Source organism: Pipra filicauda, unplaced genomic scaffold (genome assembly GCF_003945595.2).
Source record: "Pipra filicauda isolate LSUMZ 115617 unplaced genomic scaffold, ASM394559v2 scaffold23_size5868930_pilon, whole genome shotgun sequence".
In the NCBI taxonomy this organism is placed as follows: Eukaryota; Metazoa; Chordata; class Aves; order Passeriformes; family Pipridae; genus Pipra; species Pipra filicauda.
In genome coordinates, this window is record NW_024104354.1 from 138,484 (window position 1) to 165,287 (window position 26,804).

Here is a 26,804-nt window from a genome sequence, read left to right on the forward strand (position 1 = left end):
TCCACAGGGTAAACGCTTTGCGGTTTTTTTAAAAATGGGGAGAGAGCACAAGTCCCAACACGACGAGGAGGAGGACAAGGCTTTTCCAGCGGCTGGGGCTGACAGATATGACACAGCACTTAAAACACAGCATTAACAGAGTCAGGGCAGGCATCGCAGACGCCGACATCCGCGTTTATCACTTCGGCCCGAGGCCAACTCCAAACCACAACCCTCTCCGCCTCCGTGGCTCCGCAACCCCCGCCTCCGCCCCTTCCCGCGGCGCCCCCCAGGCACCGCCCGGCAGTGACCTCCGCACCGCCCCTTCACTGCCGGCATCCCGCCCCTTCCCGGCCGGGCGCAGGCGCCGCAGTGGGGCGGGGTGGAGGCGAGCGGGCCGCGGTGGGGCAGGAGGAGCCGGGGCCGTCTGCCCTTGGTCCCCCCTAGGCGCGGCCGGACGCCATGCGGGTGCCGCCGCTGCTCCTGGCGCTCACAGCGCTGCTGGCGCTCCGCCGGAGCGCGGCTTCCCGCGGGGAGCTGCCGCCCGCAGGTAACGGGCGGGCGGGGGTGGGATGGGACGGGACGGGAGGGGAGGGGCAGGCCGACCGATCTATCTCTGGTCAGCAGGGATCTCCTGAGGGGCGGCGGGACCGGCGGTGCCGCACCCCGTCCCGGAGTGCTCCGTGACCGAGCGCTGCCGGTGGGGCCGCCGGCCCGTGTCCTGCCGCCGCCCCCTGCGGGCGCGGGGGAGTGCGAGCAGCCGGGCGGCGGCGAGGGGGAACCGCGCCCCACTTTGCTGAGCGTCGCCCCCCTGTTCCCCGGGGCGGTGCCGTGCTGTCCCGCCGAGGAGCCCCGGCGCCGGCCGAGCCCGCTCTCGGTTCGGCCTTACCGGAGAGGCCGTCTCGTAGCGCCCGCACCGGCTGTGGGAGCGCGGCACCGTCAGCCGTGCGGTGCTGGCATCAGCCCTTGTTTCAGGTGTCTGGGCGTCTTGTTCCGCAAAGCCAGAGCAGGCTGTGCATCGAACAGGCGTGCTCCACTGTGCTTTATAACTTCACATGTCCAGAGAAGCTGGGAATTTCAGTGCGAAAAATGGGGAGCACGGGACTGGGGAGCGCAAATAAGGCATCGGGCTCGTGGCCTGGACCACGCGTGTGGGGGAACCTTTCGGCCAAGTGCTGGCGGGGAGAAGGGGTGGCTGGCCAGCGGAGAGCTGTGCAGAGATGCGGCAAGTAAATTATGAGAGAAATGGTCAGGTTTCAAGTTTACATTCAAACTGGAACAGCTCATTAAAACCAGGGATTGCTATCCAAAGTCAAACGAGAACATGGATTTAATTTTTAGCAGTATTGAGAGCTGTATACAGGTGTTGCACATCATGCCCTTCATGAAAGGACTCGATATAGGAAGCATGCCCACACGTTAGATGAATGCAGCAGTGTTCTCCTTAGCTTCACATACAAAGCAAGATCCATTTACCTAAAATGCTACATGCAGTAGGTCACAGAAATGCTGGCTATGTGCCCAGGCTCCTTGGATTCTGCAAACGGAGATGTCCTGGAGTTTAGAGCCATACCCAGGTGAAGTGACTGAACTTGCTTGCCCTTGGGGATGGGCCACACCATATGGAAGTCTATTTAAATTTATCTTATGTGGACTAAGAGTACTAAAAATGGTAATCTGCCTGCTTTCTTGTCCCTTGATAGTTTACATCTTGACTATCCAGTTTGTATGAGTTGGTGGCTGATTGTTAACGTGTAAATCTTGCAGGGGAAACTCCCCTCTTTTCCACATTTGAGTGGTAGGATTACTTGGTATGTTAAATACCGTCTTCCATGATCTGACTTAACTTCTTTTAAGGGTTTGCTTTTATTGCTAGTAAACTATGCCATTTCTACATTGTATTAAGCATTTTTAAGGTAAAAAACACAATACCAGTAAATCACTTGTAAAAAAAACCTGCTATAATCCAGCACAACACATGTACTCTGTGTAAGACTACAGGCAGTGCTGTGGTGTAGGTGATGTAGCAAGCTTCCTAGAAGCAAAAATCTCGTCTTTCTGCCTATGAGTGTAGCAAACCCTCAGCTCAAAGGAGCAGAATATGCTTCTGAGTTAGGTTTTGAAAACAAGCAGCATTTTCCTGGTGACTTGCACTCGGGTTGGTCTCAGCCAGTTATAACTATGCCCTTCAGAGACTTCATCATTTAAGTAAAAACTTACATTTTCAGTGAAAAAAAAATCATGAAGTGAATTCTAATTGATATTGCTGTATATTAGTTGAATGTGTAATGACTAATACAATGTTCTTATCATGATTATATTGATGCAAGCAGATTCGCTGACTTACAGTGGAAGAGTTGAAGTACAAGGGGAGGTCTGAAGGATGTTTATGATGCTTTCACTCACAGAATCACAGAATGGGTCAGATTGGAAGGGACCACATCTGGTCCAACCTCCCTGCTCAAGCATGGTCATCCTAGAGCACGTGGCACAGGATTATGTCCAGACGGTTCTTGAATATCTCCAATGAAGGAGATTCCACAACCTCTGGGCAATCTGTTCCAGTGCATGGTCATTAGCACAGTAAAGAAGTTCTTCCTCATGTTCATATGGAACTTCCTGTGCATCAGTTTCTGCCCATTGCCTTTTGTCCTATTGCTGAGCACCACTGAGAAGAGCCTGGCTCCATCCTCTTGACACCCTCCCTTCAGAGACTTGTAAGCATTGATGAAGTTTCCTCTCAGTCCTCTCCTCTTGAGGCTGAAAAGACCCAGTCACCTCAGGCTTTACTCATAGGAGAGATACCTCAGTCCCTTGAACAACTTTGAACCCTCTGCTGGACCCACTCCAGGAACTCCATGTCTCTCTTGTACTGGGGAATCCAGAATTTCATTGGCAACAGTTGTATGATTTTTTTTTTCTTAAGTCTTAGCAGGGCTTTCCGTATGCCAGTAGTGTAATACTTATCTCAAGACTGAGTATGTAATGGAGAAATGCCCAGTCATCCTCACATTCTGTTGTAGGACACCATTTTCCTTAGAAAAGCCAGACAACCTAGCAGGTGTTGCAACACCTCCTGCATTCCCTGCAACTGAGTGTCTAGTGTATTTGCATTGATGCAAACTGTGACTCCTCAGTGGAGCTAGGCACTTGTTGATGGGAACTCTCAGTCTCTATTTTAGTATCCTGCAAGAGGAGGTCTCTGGTCAAGATTACAGTATTAGAAGAAGATTTGGATGCTGTGGTAGCAGTTCAGGTGCTTTTTGCACACTGAAAGCCAGATTTCCAAGGGCATGTGTAGTTCATTTGCGCAGCTGACTTCCTGTTATATGTGATAATCATGGTGGTCTTGATTTGTTCTTTTATGGTTCAGGTTACTGGCAGTCATAGCAATTGTCTGTCCAGCTGAAAACAAAAACAAATTATATGGTAGAAAGTTATGTGTTTAGATATCATCTATTATAATGACTTCTCATCTATAATAAAAGTGAAGAATAGTCATAAAATAGATAAAACAATATTTAGCTTCTACTATTACATCATTTTTTTTAGTGTCCATTCTGTGCAACTTGCTGTGTTTTTTTAAGATGGTGATATGAGTCTGCCTCTCATCTCCATACAGCTTACCATCTTGTGGAGATTTTTATCATAAACAGTGCTTTTAAAAGCTCTATAGAACAGTGTCAAACCTTTGAGCCCAAAGAAAATAAAATCCTGTGGTAAATAGAAGCTGTAAAAATGCTGTAAATACTATGTATAGTGTTTGTCCTCGATTCTTATGAAATAATTTATGTTCATTTCACTAAATATTAAAAAAAAAAGAAGCTTTAAATTTTACCCCTGGTCATTGTACTCCCTTCATTTGTAAATTAATTATTTTTTGAATTTAAGATCTTTTGAGAACTTCTGGTAGAACCTTCTGCATAGAATTGCTGTTACATGCATTAATTTAAGCATGTTTGTAGTAACTTTGTCAAGTAAGTACCATCAAGGTACAGGAGTGGCATTACAAGAGTAATGTATGTCCTGTGTTTCTTTTGGAGGGATAAATGAAAGTGAGTGAAGGCAAGCACATGCAAGCATTTCCACATACACTGTGTGGCTTCTGCCACTTAAGAGAAGGCTGGGCAAGTAGCAGGCACAAAATTTCTTCAGCACTTTGTTGCTTGGTGTGTGCCAGTCTGCCAAGCTCCCCACCAAAGCCAGCTGACAGGCAGTCTCCCTTCCAGCAGTCTGACAGGAGCAGGAATGGGCTGTTTAGTGCCTGGCCTGCCAGAAGTGTACATAGAAGGGGTGGGGTGCATGCTAACCCAGGTGTGCTACCTCGAAGGAGAACATGGCAGGGGGCACAGACCCTTCTCTGACAGCCATTTTCCACTTCTTGCCATGACAGGTGCTTGTGCTCCTGTAGCCTGTGCTAAGGTCTGACCCCTTCCTGCTCAGATTCTGTCCTATGGTTTTGGGCAGTGCTCCTAGCTCTCTTCTAGCCCCCAGATGGCTGTGCTCTGCTTTAGTACAGACCAATTTTGTTTGATTCAGAACAGATTGAAATGAGGATCTAAATGATTAGTGGACTATTTGTCATGGTTTTAAGCCCAGCCAGCCACCAAGCCCCAAACAGCTGCTTGCTCACTCCCCCCCCAGAGGGAATGGGAAGAGAATCAGAAGGGTGAAAGTGAGAAAACTCATGGATTGAGATGAAGTCAGTTTATTAGAGAAAGCAAAAGGTGTTCAGAACAAGGAATTAATTCACTGCTTCCCATAGGCAGGCAGGTGTTCAGCCATCTCTGGGAGAGCAGGGCTCAATCACATGTAATGTTTACTTGGGAAGACAAACACTATCACTCCAAACATGTCCCTCCCACTTCTTCCTTCTTCCTCCTGCTTTATATACTGAACATGACATCATATGGTCTGGAATATTCCTTTGGTCGGTTGGGGTCAGCTGTCCCGGCTGTGTCTCCTCCCAGCCTCCCACGCAAACCCAACTTTCTTGCCAGTGTGGCAGTATGAGAAGCAGAAAAGGCCTTGGCTCTGTGTAAGCGCTGCTCAGCAATAACAAAAACATCACTATATTATCGTTACTGTGTCCAGCACAAATCCAAAACACAGCCTCATGCCACCACTGTGAAGAATTTTAACTATACCCCAGCTAAAACCAGCACATTCTACCCCATATCCATACCATTTACCTCATGCCCAGGTCCCACACTATTAGTGTAGCTTCATTAACCACCAGCACCCTTCCCATTCTTTGATATAATGCACAGGTATCGTTCCCTTAGCCTATAGACCACCCCTGCAAAATGTCCATAAAATGTCTGTTGAACTCATTTACTCCATGACTTTTGGCCTCTGTTGTGATGTTCTCTTGGGTCAGGAGGGGTGATGTGTTACTTAGAATTAGTGAGCACCAAAGCCAGGTCAGGGCACTGCTGCATTGCAACTGTTTCTTGTAAGGCTTCTCGGTTGTTTCTGGTGGTTCTTGTTATAGTAATTCCTGTAACACAAATCATGGCTTACAACAGTTTAAAGGCACATTCATTACAATCTTCACCCCTGGTCCTTTTGTGCTAGGTTATTGGGTTTAACATTGCAATGAACTCCTCCCCTTGTCCAGAGCCTGGCTACAAAAAGGGGTTCCTGCTAGAGCCTGCCATTAGTGTAATCCACATCATGGTCCTCCATGGGCTTCATGGGGCAGCCTGCTTCACCACGGTCTTCATCATGGTCTGCAAGGGAATCTTTGCTTCCTCTGCTCCAACATGGTCTTCCACTGACAGTCCTCTTTGAACTTCTCCAGTGTGGGTCCTTCCCCCGGGCTGCAGTTCTTTACAAACTGCTCCAGCATGTGTCTCCAGTGGGGTCACAGGTCTTGCCAGTAAACCTGCTCAGCACGGGGTCAATCCTCCTTCAGCATCCACCTACTCTGGCATGGAGTCCTCCATGGGCTGCAGGTGGATCTCTGCTCCATTTTGGACTCATTCACATGTAACAGTACCTTCAACTCAAGTTCACATCAAAGCTCCTGTCCAGTACAGGAACATAGAAAGCAGCAGCAATACCCTGGCCACCTGCCAGCCCTGGTGCATTGCTCTGGCTGTTATGAGAATGTTCCCAGGAAAGGAATACAGGAAGCTGATAAGTAGTATGGCAAGCAGTGAAAGCAACGAGCACTAGACTCTTAAATACTGTCAGGAAAGCGAGCCCCATGGCAAGCACAGGGGCCTGCTCATTGCTAGCTAAACAGCACTAACAGCTATAAATTCAATCTAGTACATCCCAATCAAATATGTCACTGTCTCAAACCCTTCAAGTCCAAAAAACACAAAGGAAATGCAGCCTTCAGAGACACTGAATTCTTTTTATCTGCTATTTTTCATCCTTAGCATTGACTTGCTGCCTTCTGAATCCACTTTTCAGAGTATTGGCTGCCTTTTTGTCCCCTTTTTTTTCCATTTTTTTTTTCTTCACTGTGTATGGCTGCAGAGTCTTGCGGAAGCATTCTGGGTAGTACAAATTTCTCTGATCTTTTTTCCCTTGTCTTCATTTTCAGTAATGGTGAAAGCTAAGGAGAAGGACTTTTTTACGTTTGTGAAGTAATCAAAACTTCTACCCTTTCTGGGTGGAGTTAAAGTGGATGTGTGAGCTCAGGTAGAGCACAGGGCTGGCACAAGGGAGGCACACTTTTTCCAGTCAGGGGCCCAGAAGGGACTGATCTGTTAGCGTTGCAGCTGGCTGTCTTTAAATGATGAGTTACCCACTTGGCATGAATCCACAGCAGAGTTCAAGCTGTTGTCCCTCTTGGCCTATTGAAGTGGCTTAAAACTGGTTTCGTATGATGTATCACTTGCAGATTATAAGGATTAGTTTGTTTTTAATGGAAATCTAAAAAAGGAGCAAGCTTTCAAAAGATGTTTTTACTTAGGTTTTTTTTCAGTCTTTTTAAGCTTTCAATTTGTGCTTTCTATCTGTATTTAAGTGTCTAAATGATGTTTAAAAGGCACATACAACGTAAATCAACTCTCTGGCTCTTCGGGTCACTGTTGTCTCAGCTGTACAGTAAAGTCTGCATTTGGATTAATCAGGCCCTATTCTGTTACGTGCATTATTGCACTTCCAGTTAAATTCCACTTTCGTGAACAGTGATGATGAAAGCCTCTGAGTATACAGGAATGCCTCGTGGCCTCTGCCAGAATGAGAGAAGGAATTTCAGTGTTGCATAAGGTATAAACATCAGCTGAAAGGCTGTCTCGTTTTTACGCCTCTCAGTTGTCCAGTTCAGTGAACTAATTTTTGCTGTTGGGCAATGAATTGCTGAAGCTCAATGAACAACTAGAACATCTACATATATAAAAAAACATTAAGTCCTTCTGCATATGCTTTAAGAATAGATTTTATTGGATATATGGCTGCTTCAAACTTGTATTTCGTAAGTACTTTCCATAGGTAGTATTATTCAGAAGTGAAAAAGATAGTCAAGTTTCAACTACTATAGAAATCTTTCTTTGTGTCTATATGGCCTGCATATGTCTGACCCAGCTGAGATTTGTGAGAGATGTGCAGTGTGGTGTTCTTGACTTGGGGAAGTGAATGTATTAAATAAGACAAGTTAGACTTGTTCTTCACAAGTTACACTTGTAGATAAAAGCAAGCATTTTCTGACTTTGTGATGGATGCTTTTGAAGCAGAACTGCATCATATCTTGTGTGTAAGTAGTGGATTAGTTGTAACTAGTGTCTTAGTCTTAGAAGATACCACTAGCTACGCTTGTTTCTGTTACTTTGAACAAAAATACAACCCAACCCAACATCCCCCTTATTTCTTAGCAACCTGAAATCAAGCAGCAGCAGATACTTGCAGTAAAAAAAACTCCACTTCTGGTGGAGTTTGGCATTTTATTTCCTCACACATCTATTTCCTTAATGTCTGCTGTGCAAGTTTGCTAAAGATGTAAATGTGTATTTAATCTTAAGTACATTAGTTAAGATAATGGCACATTGAGAAGATGTTTGATTATTTGTATACAGACATCCCACAGTAGTCACACCTGCAGGGTCTTTGCCATGGCATATGGCAGCAGTAATCTGGATTGTTTATATGTATAAATAAATATATTTCTGTCCAAGTTATAAGCTGATGCAGGTGTGAGTTTGCTAAGATAAACTGTGCAGTTGCATTCCCACATCTGTTTTCTGTTAAATGCTCAACTTCTAGGTCACCCTGCGACCATGCTTGTCTTTGCTTTTACCCCTCTCTTACTTCTACCTTTGCTTTCCAGCATTCCAGTTCTTTATCCTCAAAATCCAAGCACATTTTAATTTCTTTTAGTTTGCTTAAAAAAATTGTAACTCTGACTCACCTTCTGTTCTTTTATTCCTTTATTCTCTGGATGTAGAGTTGCTGTCTGGACTTCTTTTATGTTGTTTTACAATGCACATACACATCTCAATTTCTGTGAAATTGAGTGTTCTTGCTGCCATGTCTATTGGCTTCTTATCAGCCAGTATTGCTGTCTTACAAGGCAAGGTGAAGTGGGGATGGAAATCACTTCATTTGAACTGGAGGAAAACTAGTACTTGTTGAGTGTTTTGTATAATGCATCACAACATGAATTGCTGATCAGTTTTCTTCTCACTTTTTCCACACTTTCTCACTGTTGGAGTTTACGCCTTTGTCATGGTTTGAGTGTTGCTGCATTTGTCTTTATTATAAATTAAAAGGAGTTTTATGTTTAAAAGTGACCTTTGTGGCACTAGCTGATGTCATCATCTTCCAATTTTGCCTGCTGAACAACATAGAACATGGTGTAATGTTTAAAAAAAATTCTTCATCATGGGTTAAGTAAAACAGTGTTCATGTAAAGTATTATACATTTTAATTGGCAATAGACAGAAGTAGCATCTAGAAAGATTAGACATTAGAACTTTGAAAATCCACAATGTCCTCTGTGGTCTAGACTCTTGATGCCTGAATGAAATGAGGCTGGGGTGTCCCAAGGCTCGATCTCTGGACTGGCTGGAGGAGAAACGATTAGAAGTCAGCCAGTCTGAGTAAAGTGGCTGTGAGCTGGACAATAAAGAGCATTTGCTTAGATCCCTCTGCAAGGCCTCACATGCCTTGCGAAGGTCGACGACACCTCCCATTACAGTATCACTGGCAAATTTGCCAAAGGTGCATTCAACTCCTGCATCCATATCATTGGTAAAAATACTGAACAGAACAGGCCCTAGGATTGAGCCCCAAGGAACACTGCTGGTCATGAGCCAGATGCAGCTCTGTTCACTGCAGGCTTTGGAGCTCTGCCCTTTGGCTAGTTCTTCATTCAGTGCACTGTGAACCTGCACATGCCACAGCTTGTTCAGGACGTGGTGAGGGACACTATCAAAAGCCTTACTAAAATCTGGAAAAAGTACATCTACTGCCTTTCCTTCATCCACTAGGCAGATGACTTTATTGTAGAAGGATAATAAATCAGTTAAACGTACTTTCACTTTGTGAACTCCTGTTGATTGTTCCTGATGGTTGTCTGTAGTTTCCTGGGTCTTTCCTCATGCCCTTCTTGTACACTGAGATAGTGGCTAGTGTCCAGTCAGCGGTATCCTTCCCAAACCTTTGGCAGATGATGGAAGGGTCCTAGTGTAACATCTACTACTGTCTTCAGTTCTCTGAAGGGTCAACCCCTTTTGTTAAGCGGTTTTATTTGTATAATAGTACACAAAAGTTAAATTTAGTAAGGCTAACTACACTGTGCCTTAAAACTGCATATTTGAAGTAACATTTGTGTACTTGACACCTCTTCTGTCAACTTGTCACCTTTTTCTTCATGTGGTTGTGAATTTGATGATTGTGTTTCTTTTTTTCCAATAGCTGAAATACCACTTTTGTACGTACTAAAGCATAAACCACAGAACCATTTACGGAGTATCTATGTTACATGTATCAAACCTTGGTGGTTGATAGCATATCTCAGCCTCTGTGTATTACTTTCAGTAATGTGTTATATTTGTGGTCTTGCTCTTAAGATGTGAAAATTGTTTACTTTCCCTCAAAATATCACAGAGTGAAGTTGCAGCACTTGCTTTGTGAACAAGCAGCAGCCTAGAGCAGATCAAATATGAGTTACCTGTCAACATTTCATACAAGCTATATTGAGATTACTAAAGATGATAAACTAGGCATTGAGAAGCTGAGAAGTAACAGTTAAAGTTGGTTGAGTGACCTTCATTTCTTTTCTCTTCCTGACAGCCTTCAATGGTTACAGGATCCTGTAATTTTTCTTCCCCTGCAGCCGCTCCCTTGATATCCCTGTGTCACTGTGTTTAGAAGAGATACTTACTGCACAAGGAAAACTGTCAATGCTGCTTTTTATTTTTGTGCTATTTTACTACATTGCCTCAGATGCTGTTTACTAAGTGTACTTTGAATGCTTTCTTGTATATGGAACTACATTATAGCTTCAGGGTTCAAATTCCTTACAAATGTTTGTAATACATTTTTCTCATCACATGTTACTGAAAATACTGCTGGAGTGGTAGAAGTCATTGTTAGAAATTCATGTTGAATCCAGGCTTTCCCCAGCAGGCCTGTTGTCTTTTGGCCTTGATAGTGCAGCTTTGGTATCTCCCCCCTCACCCTCCACTTGCTCCAATTGAATTTCTGAATGGAAAGAGAAACCTACAGGAGCTGGGCTAATCTCCTCTAACTTGAGTAAATTCATACTATCTGTCTTGCTGATATATCTGTAAAATACCAACATAGGCGTATAATCATCACTGCTTATGAACCTGATATGGGCTATCTGATGGACTTGCTTTCAACGGGCATGGGTTATTTGATGTTCTGGGGTGCAAACAGGATGAAAGCTGTCTCCGTAGGAAAGAGAATAATAAATCAGCTTACAGGGCTCTTATGTGTTTGTACTGGTGACAAACTAGTTCATCGGGGGGGGAAGTATTTGTGATTTTTATGCCTACCATGTTGCCTTTTCTGAATAACTTAGGAGTGCATTTGACTGTTCTTGTACTTAAATAGGTCTGTTTATCAAAGTGCAATTGTTCTCTTTCTTCTAGTGCCTTCACCAACAGAGATTGTAGTAAGATCTGAAAATTTCAAAACTCTTTTGCATTGGCAGTATCCACCTGTGTCTGAAACTCCTCATTTTATTGTGGAAATCAAGCCTTACAAGTAAGTTCTTACTATTTTGTCATTTCCTGTACCTTATATTCTCTGGAAGCACATAAAAGCAGTCAGTCATTAAATTTCAGTCAGTTTTGTGTCTATGTAGTGAAGTCGTGTAGGGCGAAGGTTGTCCAAGTGTAAATTAAGGCAAAATTAAGTCAAATAACAGGATGGTTGAGGTTGGCAGGGACCTCTTGAAGTCATCTGTTCCAACCCCTTTGCCCAAGCAGGTCGTCCAAGACCACATCCAGTCAGCTTTTGATTATCCCCAGGGAAGGAGACTGTGCAACCTGCTTGGGCGATCTGCCAGTACCTGGCCACGCTCACAGTTTTTTGTGGTAGGAAGTGTATTGTACAGTATTCTGCAATTGGAATTGTATTAACTATTACTCAGTCTGTTTTACAGTTTTGGTGACTATAAGAACATCTCAACTTGTGTGAACACTTCAGCTCATTTTTGTGATCTCTCAGGGGAAATATGTGAGCCTTATTCGTCTCACTGGCTTCGACTTAAAGCTATTATTGGGTCACAACAGTCTGAATATGTTGAGACAAATGAATTTATTTTGCAAAGGCATGGTAAGTTGCATCATAACCTAAACCTTTTAATTTTTTCCCAAAATTTAGAAAGTTAATAATTATCCTTTTTTGTTGTGTTATTGTGTCTCATTTGGGAATATCTTAAAGCCGCGATGAAACAAAGCCTGATGATTGTTTAGTAGGATTCCATAGTACTTGTTAGCCTTGATGCTGTGGTATCTGAATATTTATTTCAAAACATCTAAAGGCAAGAAGGCGATACTGGTGGTGCACTCTGTGAATCCTTTCCTTATTCTTCCCTGCTGTCCCAGACACCAATTTAGGGCAGGAAACTGTCACCGGACACTATGGACCTTTAGGCATGACCGAAGTAGTTATGCCTTGCTTGACACTATAATGCCATGTACTGACAACTTTGGTACTGGGTACTATCTAGAAGCTGTGGGATATCACTGTACCTGGATAACTAAGTTACCAATTCTTCATGTAAATCCTTTGGGCTACTTTGGGAAAAATCAGTCTTTCACATCAATACTGTAAAAGTAAATTTTGTGTCTAGAATCCAGGCCATTGCAGTACCGTGTGGCAGGCAAAGGAAATGCTACAGAGTGAGGAAAGACCAAGAGAATTCCTCTCATGCTCGCTCCATTGTCAACATACACCTTTCAGGCAGAACATGACCACAAAATTCTCTTACTAGTGCTATGCCTTAGGTAGAGCTTGATTTCTGCAATGCTGGAGCTGAAGGAGTGGAGTCCCTCTTTGTTTTCTGCTATGATTCCTTCCCCATCCAGTGGTCCTATGACTTGAAATAGGGGCTGCTTTCTAGTGTTTGACTAAGGGACAGAAGTCATGGTAATAATGCTGAGTTTGACAGTTTGCAGAAACTTGGTAGCCATGTATGGAGAAAAGAGAAAAAGTCCTTTTCCCATTGAACAAGAAACTCATGTTCGGTCAGATCATTAGACACCAAAAATTCACAGAGGCCATTGCCATGGGAAATCAGGTTTCCAAAGTACTGTTCCTCAAGGTGAGATGTGTTTGGCTTTTTGTGTAGTCTTTGTTTCAGTACAATATTGTTTTTAGATGGGGTGATTTATGGTGAGATCTAGTCAGCAGTATCATGTTTGGTTCTTGTTCATGTGTATGTAAAATTGCTGTTAGTCTTTTCTGTTGTCAGCTGAATTTTTATGGCCTTATGTATATAGGAGAGTTGAATTGCTTAACAGTGGAATTCTTCATGGACAATCTGTTTCATTTTAGAAGCCAATTCATTAATGTATCCAAATGCCTTCACTACTTCTAAGCAACAGACAGGTCTGAGCACAGCTATGCAATTTAACAGCATTGAAATAAACATGTAATTCTTCTCAAATCTCTGATGAAGTTTGGAAAGCTAACTATAAATAACATACTTTATGTTAAAAGCTTTGGCCTAATGGTGCTATGGTGCAATGTCTTGCAGGAAAAATAGGACCACCAAAACTGAATCTATCAAGGCACGGTGATAAAATCGTGGTTGATATTTACCATCTTTTATTCCCTCATTCTTGTATTGAAGACATTTTTTTAAAGCTCGAGTACCTGGTGACTTTTCGGAAGAGTGAAAATGAGGTAAGTTCCGAAAATAAAATCTCAGATTAAAAACACTTGTTTACCGTAAATGCGTAAACAGGAGATTTCCTCCTATGACAAATGGAGCAAACAGATACCAAGAAAAAAGTTGAAATCCTAAAATGTTGAGTGCATTACTGTGAGATATGTAACGGGAAGGTCTGGATTTTAGTTGTCCAAATGAATGGTTTTTAAACCCCTTTCGCTTGTCTAGAGAGACCTTTCATTTAAGAAAATTACCTTTCAAGGTATTGATAACAGTTTATTTAGCAATCATGGAGGGTGAACTTGAGAAAAATTATAGTAGGTATGTTTACTTACAGTTACCTTTTTCATATGCATCCTGGTTCAAGTTTTATAAGTGAATTAGGAATGTGAATCTAGACTATGAACAGCACAAATTTTAGATGGAAAATAGCATGTTCTGATCAAATGTAACATCTTAAGGTAGCCAGTAAGCTGATAGCTGAAGTTCACACAGCTTTTGCAAGGTATATAGGTAATGTAGGAAACATATCTAATAGTGTTTTAATGTTTTTGGAAGTGTTGGAAGGTGCTGTAACATTGTTCTCTCGAGTCAAATCATATAATGTGTCTTCTGGTTTTTTGCAGATTGAAGAGTTCTATGCAGACAACTGTACAATGGATAAATGTAGCCTCAACATCACAGTTCCTGCTGAAGGTTCTACTTACTGTGTTTCAGCAAAGGGAATTTTTGAAGAACTGATGATTGGCACCCCATCAGAGGAAAGCTGCATTCTTGTTCCTGTCGAGCAGACATTGAGTAAGAGGATTTTAAAACTATAGTAAGAAAATACTGAATCTGACCAGAGATCTGATCTAGCAAGTATTTGAGCTCTGATATAGCCATGGGATGCCTATGGGAGAATAGAAAAACAGGGAAAGTATGATCATTCTTTTCCAGGTGCACTTTGACAGTTCTAAAGACCTTTGAAGATCAAGTACAATTTTCAAGTAACCCTGACATATTTTGGTTGCTTCTTCTGCTTCATTGGTATCACAAAACCTGTTTCCATTGCACCTGATCATTGGTGTAATAAACAAATAACAAATGAATCATTCACTGAGTTAGATGCGGTGGGTTTTGTGTCTTCTAACAACTCACTTTTTGCTCAGTCTCATCACTGTATGCAGACTTTTGAGTTTGAAGCGACTATAAACTTGTGGTCATGAAATTTGTCTCTTAAGAGAGCAAAAGGCAGCTAGTGACCCAACCTCATACCTCTGATAACTTCTTACGAAGTTTTTAATATTACTTTATTATGGCCTGAAATTTCAGTAGAGAAAGGAGATAAAATTGATAGAAGCAGCTGTGCTTTTATTGTACACACAAGAGGTGCAGTATGAGTGAGGGGGAGGACATTAAGGAGAGTCAGACTAGTGGAATCTTACTGGTAAAAGTTAAGAATTCTATGTTTTGGAAAATTTCGCATTTTACTTTTATTGTACATAAACTATGTGTAATTAGTTAATATGCTGTCACAGGGAAAATGTACAGATCTCTTCATCCCCATCTGTCATCTCTTAAGGAACAAAAAATTAGTTATAAAATTCCTTTGTTTCTATAAAAACATGGTTATATTTATATAAACTGAAAATCTTCTGTCATGCTAATTTTTATTTACTCAGTAAAAGTTTAATCAGTTAAGTTTTCTTGAGTAAGAAAAGGTAGTAAATTGACACGTTCATGCATTACAGCTAAGCATTCTGAGCTACTACAATTTCTGAAGTTATTCTAAATGATACACCAGGAGCTTGTTTTTCCAAACTTCCTAGTAAATTTTGCTTTAACTTCTTAGGTGTACTATGTATCATCATTGTGTGTGTTATTGGGAGCCTGAGCGTAATCTTGATGGTATATTGTGGCTGCAAGAGACTAAGGAAAAAGGACATAAAGCTGCCTAAATCTTTGGTAAGTTCAGACTTCTTATCTGCATCAGGTTTTTAATATCCAGCTATTTAACTTGTATAACTACCACATCTTTATGCCTATCTCTTTCTTTGTTTGTTTGGGAATTTGGTTTTTTTTTTACCATGGTGTAATAGATGTTTAGAATTTATGCCAGTCTAACATTCTGATAGCATCTGCAACCAGATGCCTTTTATTTTTTTTTAGAGATAGACTTCAGTCTGTTTTTAACTGAAGTAGCAGTAGTTGGTCTAGTTTGAGAATTTAGTTCTTAAAAACTCAATGTGTGTGTACCTAGGCAGGTTTGTGTTCATCCTAGTAGCAGAGATACAGAATCACAAAGTCACTGAGGTTAGAAGGGACTTTTAAGATTTAGTCCAACCCTTTTGCTCAAGCAGGCTCAGCAAGAGCAGGTTACCCAGGATCATATCCAGATGACTTTTGAATACCTGCAAGGAAGGAGGCTCCACAGCTGCCCTGGGCAACCTGAGCAACCTGTTTAAACACCCTCACAGTTTTTCTTACATTCAAATAAAATTCCGTGTGTTTCAGTTGATGCTCATTTCCTTTTGTCCTGTCACTGGACAGCTGTGAGATTCTTTTCATTTAATGGTAATATTGCAATACTGCTAACTGCTACAGTGTTCTTAGAGTTATGCAGAGTAAGGGGAGGGAGGGAGTAATAGAGCTGTAGGAAGAGGGAAGAACGACTAGGGGAAGTCTTTTCTCTCACTGAGCAGTCACAGGCAAGAGAGGTCAGCAGCTGCTCTATCTTAAAAGCTCCTTGTAGCTGTCCTTAGGAAACAGAGTGGATGTTCCTTAAAGAGCAGAAGCACTCCTTGGTTTCACATCAGGCGAGAGTGGAGGGTCTAACAAGTAGTGTTATAAGGTCCTCCTGGTGTCCCAGTTAGTCACAGCTTAACAATCGCAGCTTTAAAGAACTGCCATGTGAGGCAGTAGTAAACAGTCATCAAAGGAAGTGTATCTTCTCAGTGGGTGTAGGAAGTCTCATAAAGCTTATAGAGAGAGTAGCCCATGATCTTTGATTCCATGTTCTTCAATTTCAGGACCCTTTAAAATGACCCCTCCATAGTGCAGGGCTGGCTCAATGCCTAAGATCCCCCTGGACCCTGCTTTCTTTGGAATAGAACATTAGGAGGAGATTGCTCTGACTAAATGGAGGTTAACAAGCCAGAGCAAGGTCCCTTTGTAATAAAGCAGTAATCTAGTCCATCAACCTGTGCAGCACAAGATTATTCATCTTGTTCTAAAATAATATTCACTTCTGGTCAGACAAAATGCACTCTAAAATTCCTTTTTCTTTCCATGGACTGTGATGGAGCCATGAGACTAGTTTGGTGATAGCCGTTCACACTGCAGACTTCAAAAAATTAGATGAGAGAAACCTCTACAATGGAATCTGCAGCTAGGCCCCAATATCAAAACACACGGGCCTGTAGAGACACTGCAGAGTTTTTGTCATCTTCACATCAGTATGTAATTGTCTGAATACGTAGTTATGTCCTACATGCACAGAAGAGTAATTTTTTGTGAAGTTCATTATAGCAAAAGATGGCTCATTCAGAACGACATTGTGCTCAATGGATCCGTAGTTATTTTGGCTTCCCAGTACCACTGTGATATCACATCTAAAGGATGCACAAGTAGAATGTGTGCTCCTTAATGCCTGTGAGCTTTCTGATGTGTGCTCCAAGTTCACGTTTGAGCTCACCGTATAGAAGCTCATTTGTGTGCCCATATGCTCATTTTACTGGGCTATATGTTATCTTGCGATTCCCAGGTTCCAGTGTACCACAGTGCAGTTCACATCATGCTTTATCGCTAAGGAGCTGAGGGAGACCTATAACTATTTATAAATATTGTTACCTGGGTGGTCAGGCACTGAGACAAGTCCCCCAGGGGAGTGGTCACTACCCGAAGCCCATCATTGTTCAAGAAACATTTGGACCATGCTCTTAGATGTATTGTTTAACTTCCAGGTTGCTCTCAGTGGAGTCAGGAGTTGGACTCTGATCCTTGTGGGTCCCTTCCAAATCAGGATATTCTTTGCAGCTCTGTTTTTTTTAGTTATACAACATATATTTTTCATCTAGAGAAACTGTAATTGTTCCTGTAAATTTTAACTTATACTTGCCACAAGTAATTGTCATCTTACAAGAGAGAAGCTGCTTCATTATCTTTTGCGAAAACGTTTTTTTTTTCCTGTGAGCATCTATAGAGCAGTAACGTAGTCTTCTATTTGTAAACTTACACATCATTAGTGTGTTGTGAAATCATGCAAAGGCCATGCAGATTTTTGTCACCGTCCTAATAAGACTCGAAATGGACTTTTCAAACTCTCCTCCAGAAAATGTGCACCTGAAAATTATTGGGAATTCATACATGGATAAGTCCTTAGAAAAGAAAGTTAAGACAGAATCTGTTAATTACACTAAGTGTTACAGATTGCTTGGGAGATGTTATTTATCTGTATTCTTGAGCCAGGCTTTCAGCAGTATATCTCCCTCGTCTCTTGAGACAGTGAAAGTCCTGAAAGCTCAGGTGCTCTCATTGGAGACAGGAAGTTGTGTGAGCACCTGCATATGCCAGGAAATACTGCTGACATCCATCTTAAGCTCATTGGCTGTCAGTTTGCCAGTATTAGATAACGTGAAAAAAAGAAAAAATATTAGCTTACCTATGGCAAATACTTTTCTTGCAATAGCAACCATATCTTAATTACACTTGTTGCTTGAGATACTTTGAATGGCATTTCAGTTAGTGTAATAAGATGTGATTCTTATCTTTGAAGCTAGAAACAACTGTATGAATTGCTAAGTCGTAGTCATGACTCAGTGACTCTTAGAAAACCTTTGGTACTGGGAAATCCCCAGGAGTTTTTTCTTCTAATCGCTTCCTTCTTTCATGGATGGGAATGGGAGTGCCTTTGCACCATCTTGCGTTGGTCAGGAACTTGCCAAGAGAAAAATGAGATTCCTTTTTGAGAAGTCTTGGATGTAGCTGTACAGGGAATAGGTATTTTATCCTCAAACTCTCTAAGTATATTCACTGTGAAATGCAGGACCTGTATAAGAGTACAAGGCGATCCCTTGCCATATTTTAGGACTGTGATTTTTAGAGCCATGTGAAAATCCTAAAGGGACAGAAAGAAGTACTCATTGATTTAAGATGGAAAGCTGTAAATGAAGGTTTTAGCAATAGTTTCTTTAATATTTTGTTTTAATTCACATTCCTCAAGTATTCCATCTTACACAGAGAATTATCTTCTCTTGTCACTTGCTGGGATTTTTGCTAGATTTTTACTACACCCCCTCCCGCCTGAAAAAATATAAATGCTGGTCCCTTCAAGGTCAGTGTTGTAAGCATGAATATGCAATATTTTTTCAAATATCTGTATAAAGAGGTTTTAAAAATAGTACAATTATCCTACCAGCTGTTCTTAGCATTTTCAGTATCTACCCATTATTGACTGTATTCTGATTTTTGCAACTAACTTTTAAGCATCTGCATCTTATGAATTAGTGGTTTCCATGCATTCTCATGAAAATTAATCTGAATATTCTTCATATAGTATTCTGACTGTCTCCACATAACAGAAAATGAAGATCCAGATACACTGATGGCTGAATGGCAGCTAGGTTGTAGTGTGTCAGGAGCCACCTTAAGGCACTTTTTACAAGTTTTTCAGTGACAGCCCTTGATTCCCCAGGGTTTGTCTCACCTTGGTGGTGATCACACAACTGTTTGTAAAACTCACTTAGATTACAAATAACTGCTCTCCAGGGAGCGTTTGTTTGGTTTCTGGTGGTTGTTGTTTGCTTGTTTTTTCTAAATTGCAATGGTTTCATCAATCCAGCCTAAACCACAGTAGCATCAACAGATATCAGGGCTACTGAGGGGAAGGATAACAGGGCTGAAGTGAGAGATGAAGGCAAGTTCTAATGAAGTTAGCACACTGTGAAGGTATGAATGTGAAGCTTAAGTCTCACAACCTTTTGATCAGGGAAGACTCTTGAATAGCACAGTTAGAGTTGATCGTCTGGTTTTGATGGCCCTCTCAGTTCTTAGACTAATACAGACTGGGAGGTTCTTTATGCCTGTTTGTAACTTTTCTTAACATTATTTTTCTTCCCCATTCCTCTTCCTACCTACATCCCTTTCTTCCTAATTTGCCTCAATCTGAAATTTCAGTGAGATTATTTTTTACAAAGTATCTAAAAAACAGGGATTGTGTATTTTATTAATAAATTTGCGTATCTATAATACTTGATAGTCTGTGACACATCTATGTAGGGAATTACAAAATTTGGAAAAGGGTACTATTAATTAACTCTTTCTCCCTAGGCATTCTGTTATCTTTAGGGAACACCATCAAACAGCTGAAAATTTGCCCTACTTTGTTTTTCATATGTTTGTTTTCTTGAGAACTCATTAAAAAAAAATTAGAAGGGTCTAAACAGCCTGAAGGCGTACCATAATTGCTTAAAACAAGCTGGAGCCTGGCCATTGAAGGAATTCATATGATCACCCTGTGGAGGGATTTCAAAGCGAAACATTGAAGTTTGTTGCAGCATTTGAGGGAGTGCTTAGTGACACCGTGAAATAACTAGGAAAACTTTGTCATAGATACGATTACTGGGTATGTTGTCCTGAACACAGGCTCATTACCTGGTGTGTAGCACCAATTCATGCACTGAGGTGAGGTATTTCAATTTTTTATTCTAATTTATGCAAAGTAATGAGCTAGGTGGTAACCTACAAAAGGCTGGCTCACCGATCATCAAAAATTTACAGTATTTATAGGTTTTAACAGAAAAAGGCATCAGCAGTCATTGGTTACAGTTACATAAGTTTTTATAAATTAGTACTTCACCCCCTGTTTGCTAGTTATCTCTCTCCCTTCTCATGCTGATTACTCTGCATGTGCAGTTCTTCCCTCCATTTGAGTCTGGGGTCTGTTTTGAGTAGGTGGTCAGTGAGTTGGTGGTCACGATCTCTACTGCCAGAATTACCTTTCCCCCAGTAAGGGGGGGAAAGTCAGCTCTGTTGACTTCACTCCTGGTAGCTCTCTTCCAGACAGCCCATTCATCTCGGGATTGTCTTCCCTTTTCCTTAAAATAAAAGATTAGCTAAGCATACAATGTTCACCGTGCAATTACTTAATCATGCCTGTCCAGCTACAGCTACTGATTAACAACTAAAGTTTGATTCAAATCTTGAGGGGCTTGATATCAGGTATACATAAAAGTTCTTGTGCCATTTTCAGTCTCTTTCTAAAGTTTGCTCCCCTCCCAGTTGAGACAGTTGTCAGAAATTGTTACAGTCATTGTTAAGTTACACTCATTAACTATGGAGTATGAAAGCTTTCCCTAGCCAGTTGAAGAGCACTATGTCTTTTTCTTCTTTTGCTATTTTCCTTTACATTGAAAACTTCAAATGACTTAAAATACAGTGGGTGACATGAAATGGGTTTGATCCTTGCAAATGTGTTTGCACAGAGAAAGCATTTTTGAGAAATTGCATAGAGGTTTCAATGAAACAGTTGGAAAACATGGATATAGGCTAATGACTGTGCCCGATTCTAATTTTGCAAATTTGTTTTGGGATTGCTTATAATGACCTTAAATTTGTATTATCAACTTGTGCCTTTTTTAACCTCTAAACTGAAAGTAATTTTTTTTTTTTCATTTAAGGTCAGTGTGATGAGAAACCTAAATAAAGACACCTTACTTATAAGGCCAAAATCGGAGGGAAAGTATATATCTGTAATAAGCTTCATGTCAGGCCAGTCAGCATTGCCAGTGAACGGTGAAGTAACCTTGCTGGAGATAGAGCCAGAAGAAGAAACTGTTAGTCCTAAGAATTCCGGCGAAGGAGAATCTTCTGTTCCTACCCCAGAGGCACCAGCCAAAGCAGAAGAGGAGTCTGTGCAGGAAACCACAGAGGAGGTATCTTTTGATGCTGATGAACAGAATTACAAAGTAAAAGAGAGTTACTTCATTTCTGACAGTAGCCAAATGGATATATGCAGTAACTCTTCAGGTACAGAGGTTTCTCCCACAGAAACACAGCAAAAAGTCATTCCAAGCAGCTGTTTCAAGTTTTCTGGCTATGACAAGCCTCATGTTCCATTAGATATGTTGATGATAGATGTTGGTGAAGAACAGCCTGTGAATACTTACAGGCCAACTGAGTAACCAGGATAACCGAAGTGTTTAACCAGGATAACCGAAGTGTTTAACCAGAGGTTTAACTCAGGAAAAACAGCATTACTGAAGATTATGGAAAATCTGGGTTAAATTGTGAACATCTGCAAGTTGTACTTCTTCTGATCCAACCAAAGTAACCAGTACACAAGTGAAAGTAGTGCCTGAAAATTGCATAAAAAATGTAGGGAAATTTCATAATAACCACTTTTAGCAGTGTTTTTGTATGATATAATTTAGTATTTCCTATTTGAAATAGTATTCTGTGTTTTTTAACAATACTCTACAGTAAACATACCATTAGTCACTTCTGTTTCAGATCCTTTTCAAAATTAAGTCAATGAACACAGTGCTTAAGAAGTCCTTTATTTGATTATGATAGAGATGTGCAAGAAACGTTTGAGAGTTTTTGCCATTATTGGAGGTGCCCTCTTGATTGTCTTCTTGAGTATTTTTTTGTTAAATTAAATGCTAATATTTCTTTTAAGGACAAGTATGATTATAAGCTCTTCCTGTATAATTTAAGAATTTGATTCCATGTTAAAGAAATAGGGAGTAATGGCCATAAACTAAAAATACACAAAGTTGCACCTCAGCATGGGGAAGAACTTCCTTACACTGAGGGTGGCAGAGCACTGGAGCAGACTGCCCAGGAAGGTTGTGGAGTCTCTCTCTCTGGAGACATTCAAAACCCACCTGGACATGTTCTGTGTCACCTGCTCTAGGTGACCCTGCCTTGGCATGGGGGGTTGGTCTGGATGATCTCCAGAGGTACCTTCCAACCGGATTTCGTGACTATGGGAAAGAACCAGTTACTTGTAGTTTTTCCTGTGACTAGAAATATGTTATTAGAATCATAGAATATCCTGAGTTGGAAGGGACCTATAAGGATCATCGAATCCCAACTCCTGGCCCTGTACAGGACAGCCCCAAGAATCACATCATGTGCCTTAGAGCATCATCCAAATGCTTCTTGAACTCTGTCAGGCTTAGTGCTGTGACCACTTCCCTGAGGAGCCTGTTCCAGTGCCCAACCACTTCACCCTCTGGGTGAAGAACCCTTTCCTGATACCCAACCTAAACCTGCCCGAAACAGTATCATGCCATTCCCTTGGGTCCTGTCACTGGTCAGCACAGAGAAGAGATCAGTGCCTGCCCCTACTCTTCCCCTCATGAGGAAGTTGTAACTGTGATGAGGTCTCCCCTCAGTCTCCTCCAGGCTGAACAGACTAAGTGACCTCAGCTGCTCTTTATATGGCTTCCCCTCAAGGCCCTTCACCATCTTTGTAGCCCTCCTTTGGACTCTTTCAGGATCATCGCTTCGTAGATTTCAGTTAATTAGCAGGAGACATTATCCTTTGTAGCTTAAGTCCTGTGACTAAAAAAAACCTACCTGTTTTTAAAACTGCTGTTATTTGAGTATGGCTACATCCATTTGGATCACCTAAATACACTGCGTAACCATGTCACATTCTGGATAATTCTGGAATGTATTAGCATGCTGGCTGATCATTATTGGAAAAAAATATCTAATGGGTAGTTGCACAAATTCTTCAGAAAATGTTTTCAAAATTCAAAAGCCTATTTCTTCTGGAGCATATTTATCATGATTCTTAGAACAATATAATCTTTAAATAGAAATCAATAGGACTTCTTCCAAACATGTTTTCTAGTAGGTTGAAAATTATTACCATGTTTCCCCTTTTTATGATGTAACTCAGGAACTACACAAAATCACCTCCCTCTAAAGACAACAGAAAAATAATGTGGTAAGTTATAGTTCATAAGCTATTGTCATCTGACAGCCTTCTGAATTCTGTAGTATAGAGATTGTAGTTTTGAAAACTGAGGGATAAGGATCTTATCTTTTTATATATTTTTAATAATTAAAATCCATGCATTCCATTTATTTACCCTTAGTCAAGATTTGATAGGTATTTTCTATTTGTAGGATATGTTTACAGTAATTGTTAATGGAGCTTAGTTCAGAACAAAAGGATGCTTTACAGACACAAATTAGTCCATTTGTACAAAATTGTATCTTTGTTTTAAAAGATATTTTTATAGGATTATCAGAAGTGTTAACATGTTGGAGCAGATGGTTTTGAAGGAAAACCAGTGTCGTAGTACTCCTGTCCTTATATTTCTCAGTGATATGAGTATTCTTAAGATGAAGTTAGCCTACACAGCAGTTTCTGGGCTTCTTCCTTTCCTGCATATATCAGATATTGACCACAATGGTACAAAAGATTTAAAGACAATAGCTATTTTTCACATCACTACCCACAGGAAGGTAACAGATTGCTTAGCAGGATTTTGATAATTATAGGAAAAGCCAAATCAAGCACGTGAATTTTGTAGTTATGCTGTAATGGAAAACCCTACTCAAAAGACTTCGGTATTTGTTAGCTGGCTGTGATTTGTTTCTGCATTATATTCAAACATAGTGAGACTGCCTAGCAACTTTTTCAATGTCATGTTCTGGGTTGAGTTCCTAGAAGGCAATGCTCAGTGACTTACTGCTTGGGATCCATTAATGTGTAGGTATCTCCATGGCAGAAGTGCAGAAAACAACTCTCTTGGTGTTACAAGAAGGCTTTTTGAAAATCAGCATTAATTTGCATTTGAAACTACAACTGAACTGACCTTTCAGTTAATGATGTGGTTTGTATCTGAAGCTTCTAGCTGTCTATCTGCTAACGAGATGAGCAGCTGCGTCTTGTGCGGAGCTTGGAGTTGATATAATTTCTTTCTGGGTTTGGAGGTTTGTTGATAAATATGAACTGTAATAAATACCTCAGGACTTTATAAATGTCAGGTAACTGTTTAACTTCGCTCAGAAGGGATAAATAGAAACTGTGAAGTTACCTTGGTTTTGGGAAGAAGTTTCTGATCAGACAGTTTGCTGAGTATCTTCTTTGCAGCTGCTCAGAGTATTATATCTACTTGCAGTTAGTAGTTTGTTTTCTTTCTGTCAGTCTTGCCCCCCAAAAAATATATTGATGTTCTCCAAGATGGGCAGGAATTAGCTGTAGTTCCATTTGATATATCTGCCTCAAAGCCAAGATCCTGTCAGAAGCACGTAATTTCTTGGAAAATTAAATTTACATTCTTAGCAGTGCATTTGGAAACCCTGGTGCTGCTAGGAGCTAAGACTCAGCATCTTAGATTTGTGTGAACATAAGAGATCACTAGGTGTTTTACGTTCTGGAAGGTTCTCCTTTGCTGCCACACTGGAAGAGGAATGCAGATAGATGCATTCCTTCATTAGAAGATTGCAGGAAAAGAAAATTGCGTGAGAAGACCTGTTTTTCTCAGGGATAGGAGTAACCAGTTGCTCTGAAGTGATGCCATCTAAACAGTTGAGTATTAATAAGTAAAAGATGTTGTACTTGATTCAAATTAATAGTTTCAGCATGCCTAAAAAAAACCCAAAAACCCAAAAAGCAAAAACACGCAACCAAAACAACAAACCAAATACAAAGCACCTTTCATCTCATGAAATAAATGACTTGCATAGATTTCTTCAGTGTTCTTTTTATAATTTAGTCCTCTAACTATGAAGTCCTTGTTTATTAATACTCTATGTTCTCTAAATGGATGCAACCATTGGGCTGAAGTGTGTAATTGAAATGTTGTAAATACTGTACATTTGAAATGTTTTTATATGAAAATATAATCTCAAAATAAGAATGTGTGTCATTGCCTCTTTGTTACCTTTTCTTCTGAAGACTAAATCTGCTTTTGAAGATGGCTGAGTTCATGTTACTTATGTAGCGTATGCTTGAGCATTATTGAAAATCAAAACACTGTTTGAGGGAGATGTGTGTGGCAAATATGTCTGCCTAATTAGATGTGGCCAGTTACTATATTCTATTTACCAGCTACATCATCAGCTTTGCAATTTCTTTTTTGCCCTTTGACAGTGTTGATGCAGCCTGCAGTAACTTCAGTCCAGTTCTGTTGCTTGAGCCTGGAGACTCTCTCCTTATGTTCTATTTAAAAATTATGGACAAGGATTATGATTAAATGGTTGCACCATTTGAATGGATTAGTTGCTGCAGAGTGAGGAAAGCTGGCCTTCCTTGAAACTCTTACTAACAGAAGTTTAAATGATCACAGAAGTCTTATTTGTGTCATGTTTTTATTTCTACTGTCCAGCCACACCTTGAAAGAGGAAAAGCGTTACAAACAGATAATGAGCAGGCAAACCAGGTGGTTCTGCCAGCCAGCTCGCTATGTGTTTTGCAAAATTAATCCTGCAGTTGTCAAGTATTTGCAATGTGCACAGTAGAATGTCAGGTCTGATCTGGCTTTTTCCTGTGCTGACATCATTTGAATAAGACAGACTCAGAAAGGCTGCTTAAACAACTTACAGCCCTTCAAAAATACCCTTCCACAGAGAGTAAATACAATCCTTTCAGATTGAAAATACAGAGTGAAAAGACTACAAATAAATACACTGTATTTTCTTTCTGGGTATGACTGTTTTGTGTTAACGTTATGAGTGTTTTGTGGTGTATTTTGCAAATTAATAGCAGCTCATTTAATTATAGGAAGGGTGGAGGGCACGTGCAGTCCCATTCCAGAAGACAGGAACCATAAGTAGTGTTGTGTGCTTTCTGTTACCAGGTTTGGTAGAGTTGAGGCCTATGATGACCTGCTGCAAATGTGATTAAATGTGAAATAAATTATAACAAGTAAGGAAGGGTTGCAAAAGCTTGCCTGAATGGCTAGAGGGCAGTGGTAGCAAGGAGGTAGAGAGCACCTTTGCCATTCCTCAGTCCCTTTTTCCATGTGGGTTCATCCCAGGTACCAGTCTGGCCTTATATCAGCTTTTAGTATAGTACCAGTTCCTACCTGTCCCCGAAATCTGAATAGAAGTTGCCATAGAACACTGTGAATTTGGGTTGTGAAAGTACAAAGAATTACTGTATCTGTTGCTTCAGGGTGCACGGCAAAACTAGCAATTTTATTTGACATACACAAAACTTCCTTTCCCCTAAGAAGAATATGGAACAAAGCTTTTTGTCATTAAGAATCACACGGTGATCAAAATTTTCTGGTTAAATGGTCACATTGCAGTAGACTCGAAACTAACACCTCTGAGAAGTGTGAAAACCAATTCCGCTAAGTATGGAGCGTTCTGTCCTGAAAACCTCAGCACGCTGATTCCTGAATGCTCAGGAACTATATCTACACAAGATCTGAAACATTGTATTTATTTAAAAAAAAAAAAAAAAAAAAGGCTTGTAAAACTACAGTGTGTATATTCAATAGTAATTTGGAGATAGTGGTGGTAAAGACTTGTTAAAATAGACTTCTGGTCTAGA

At 40.7% G+C, this 26,804-nt stretch overlaps 1 protein-coding gene across 2 annotated transcripts; it reads left to right on the top strand.

The window, feature by feature from the left end:
- The first annotated feature begins 353 nt into the window (after positions 1-353).
- Positions 354-21,967, top strand: IFNGR1 (interferon gamma receptor 1). 2 transcript variants are annotated; one of them, XM_027746649.2, is made up of 7 exons: positions 354-529; positions 11,052-11,166; positions 11,555-11,739; positions 13,166-13,314; positions 13,927-14,098; positions 15,135-15,247; positions 20,959-21,967. In XM_027746649.2, the coding sequence occupies exons 1-7, from the start codon at positions 442-444 to the stop codon at positions 21,460-21,462; spliced, it is 1,326 nt and encodes a 441-aa protein (XP_027602450.1). In that variant the 5' UTR covers positions 354-441; the 3' UTR covers positions 21,463-21,967. The 2 variants fall into 2 exon arrangements, with proteins under 2 accessions (XP_027602450.1, XP_027602451.1); XM_027746650.2 differs by having other exon boundaries at positions 355-529; positions 11,567-11,739.
- The last annotated feature ends 4,837 nt before the right edge of the window (positions 21,968-26,804 follow it).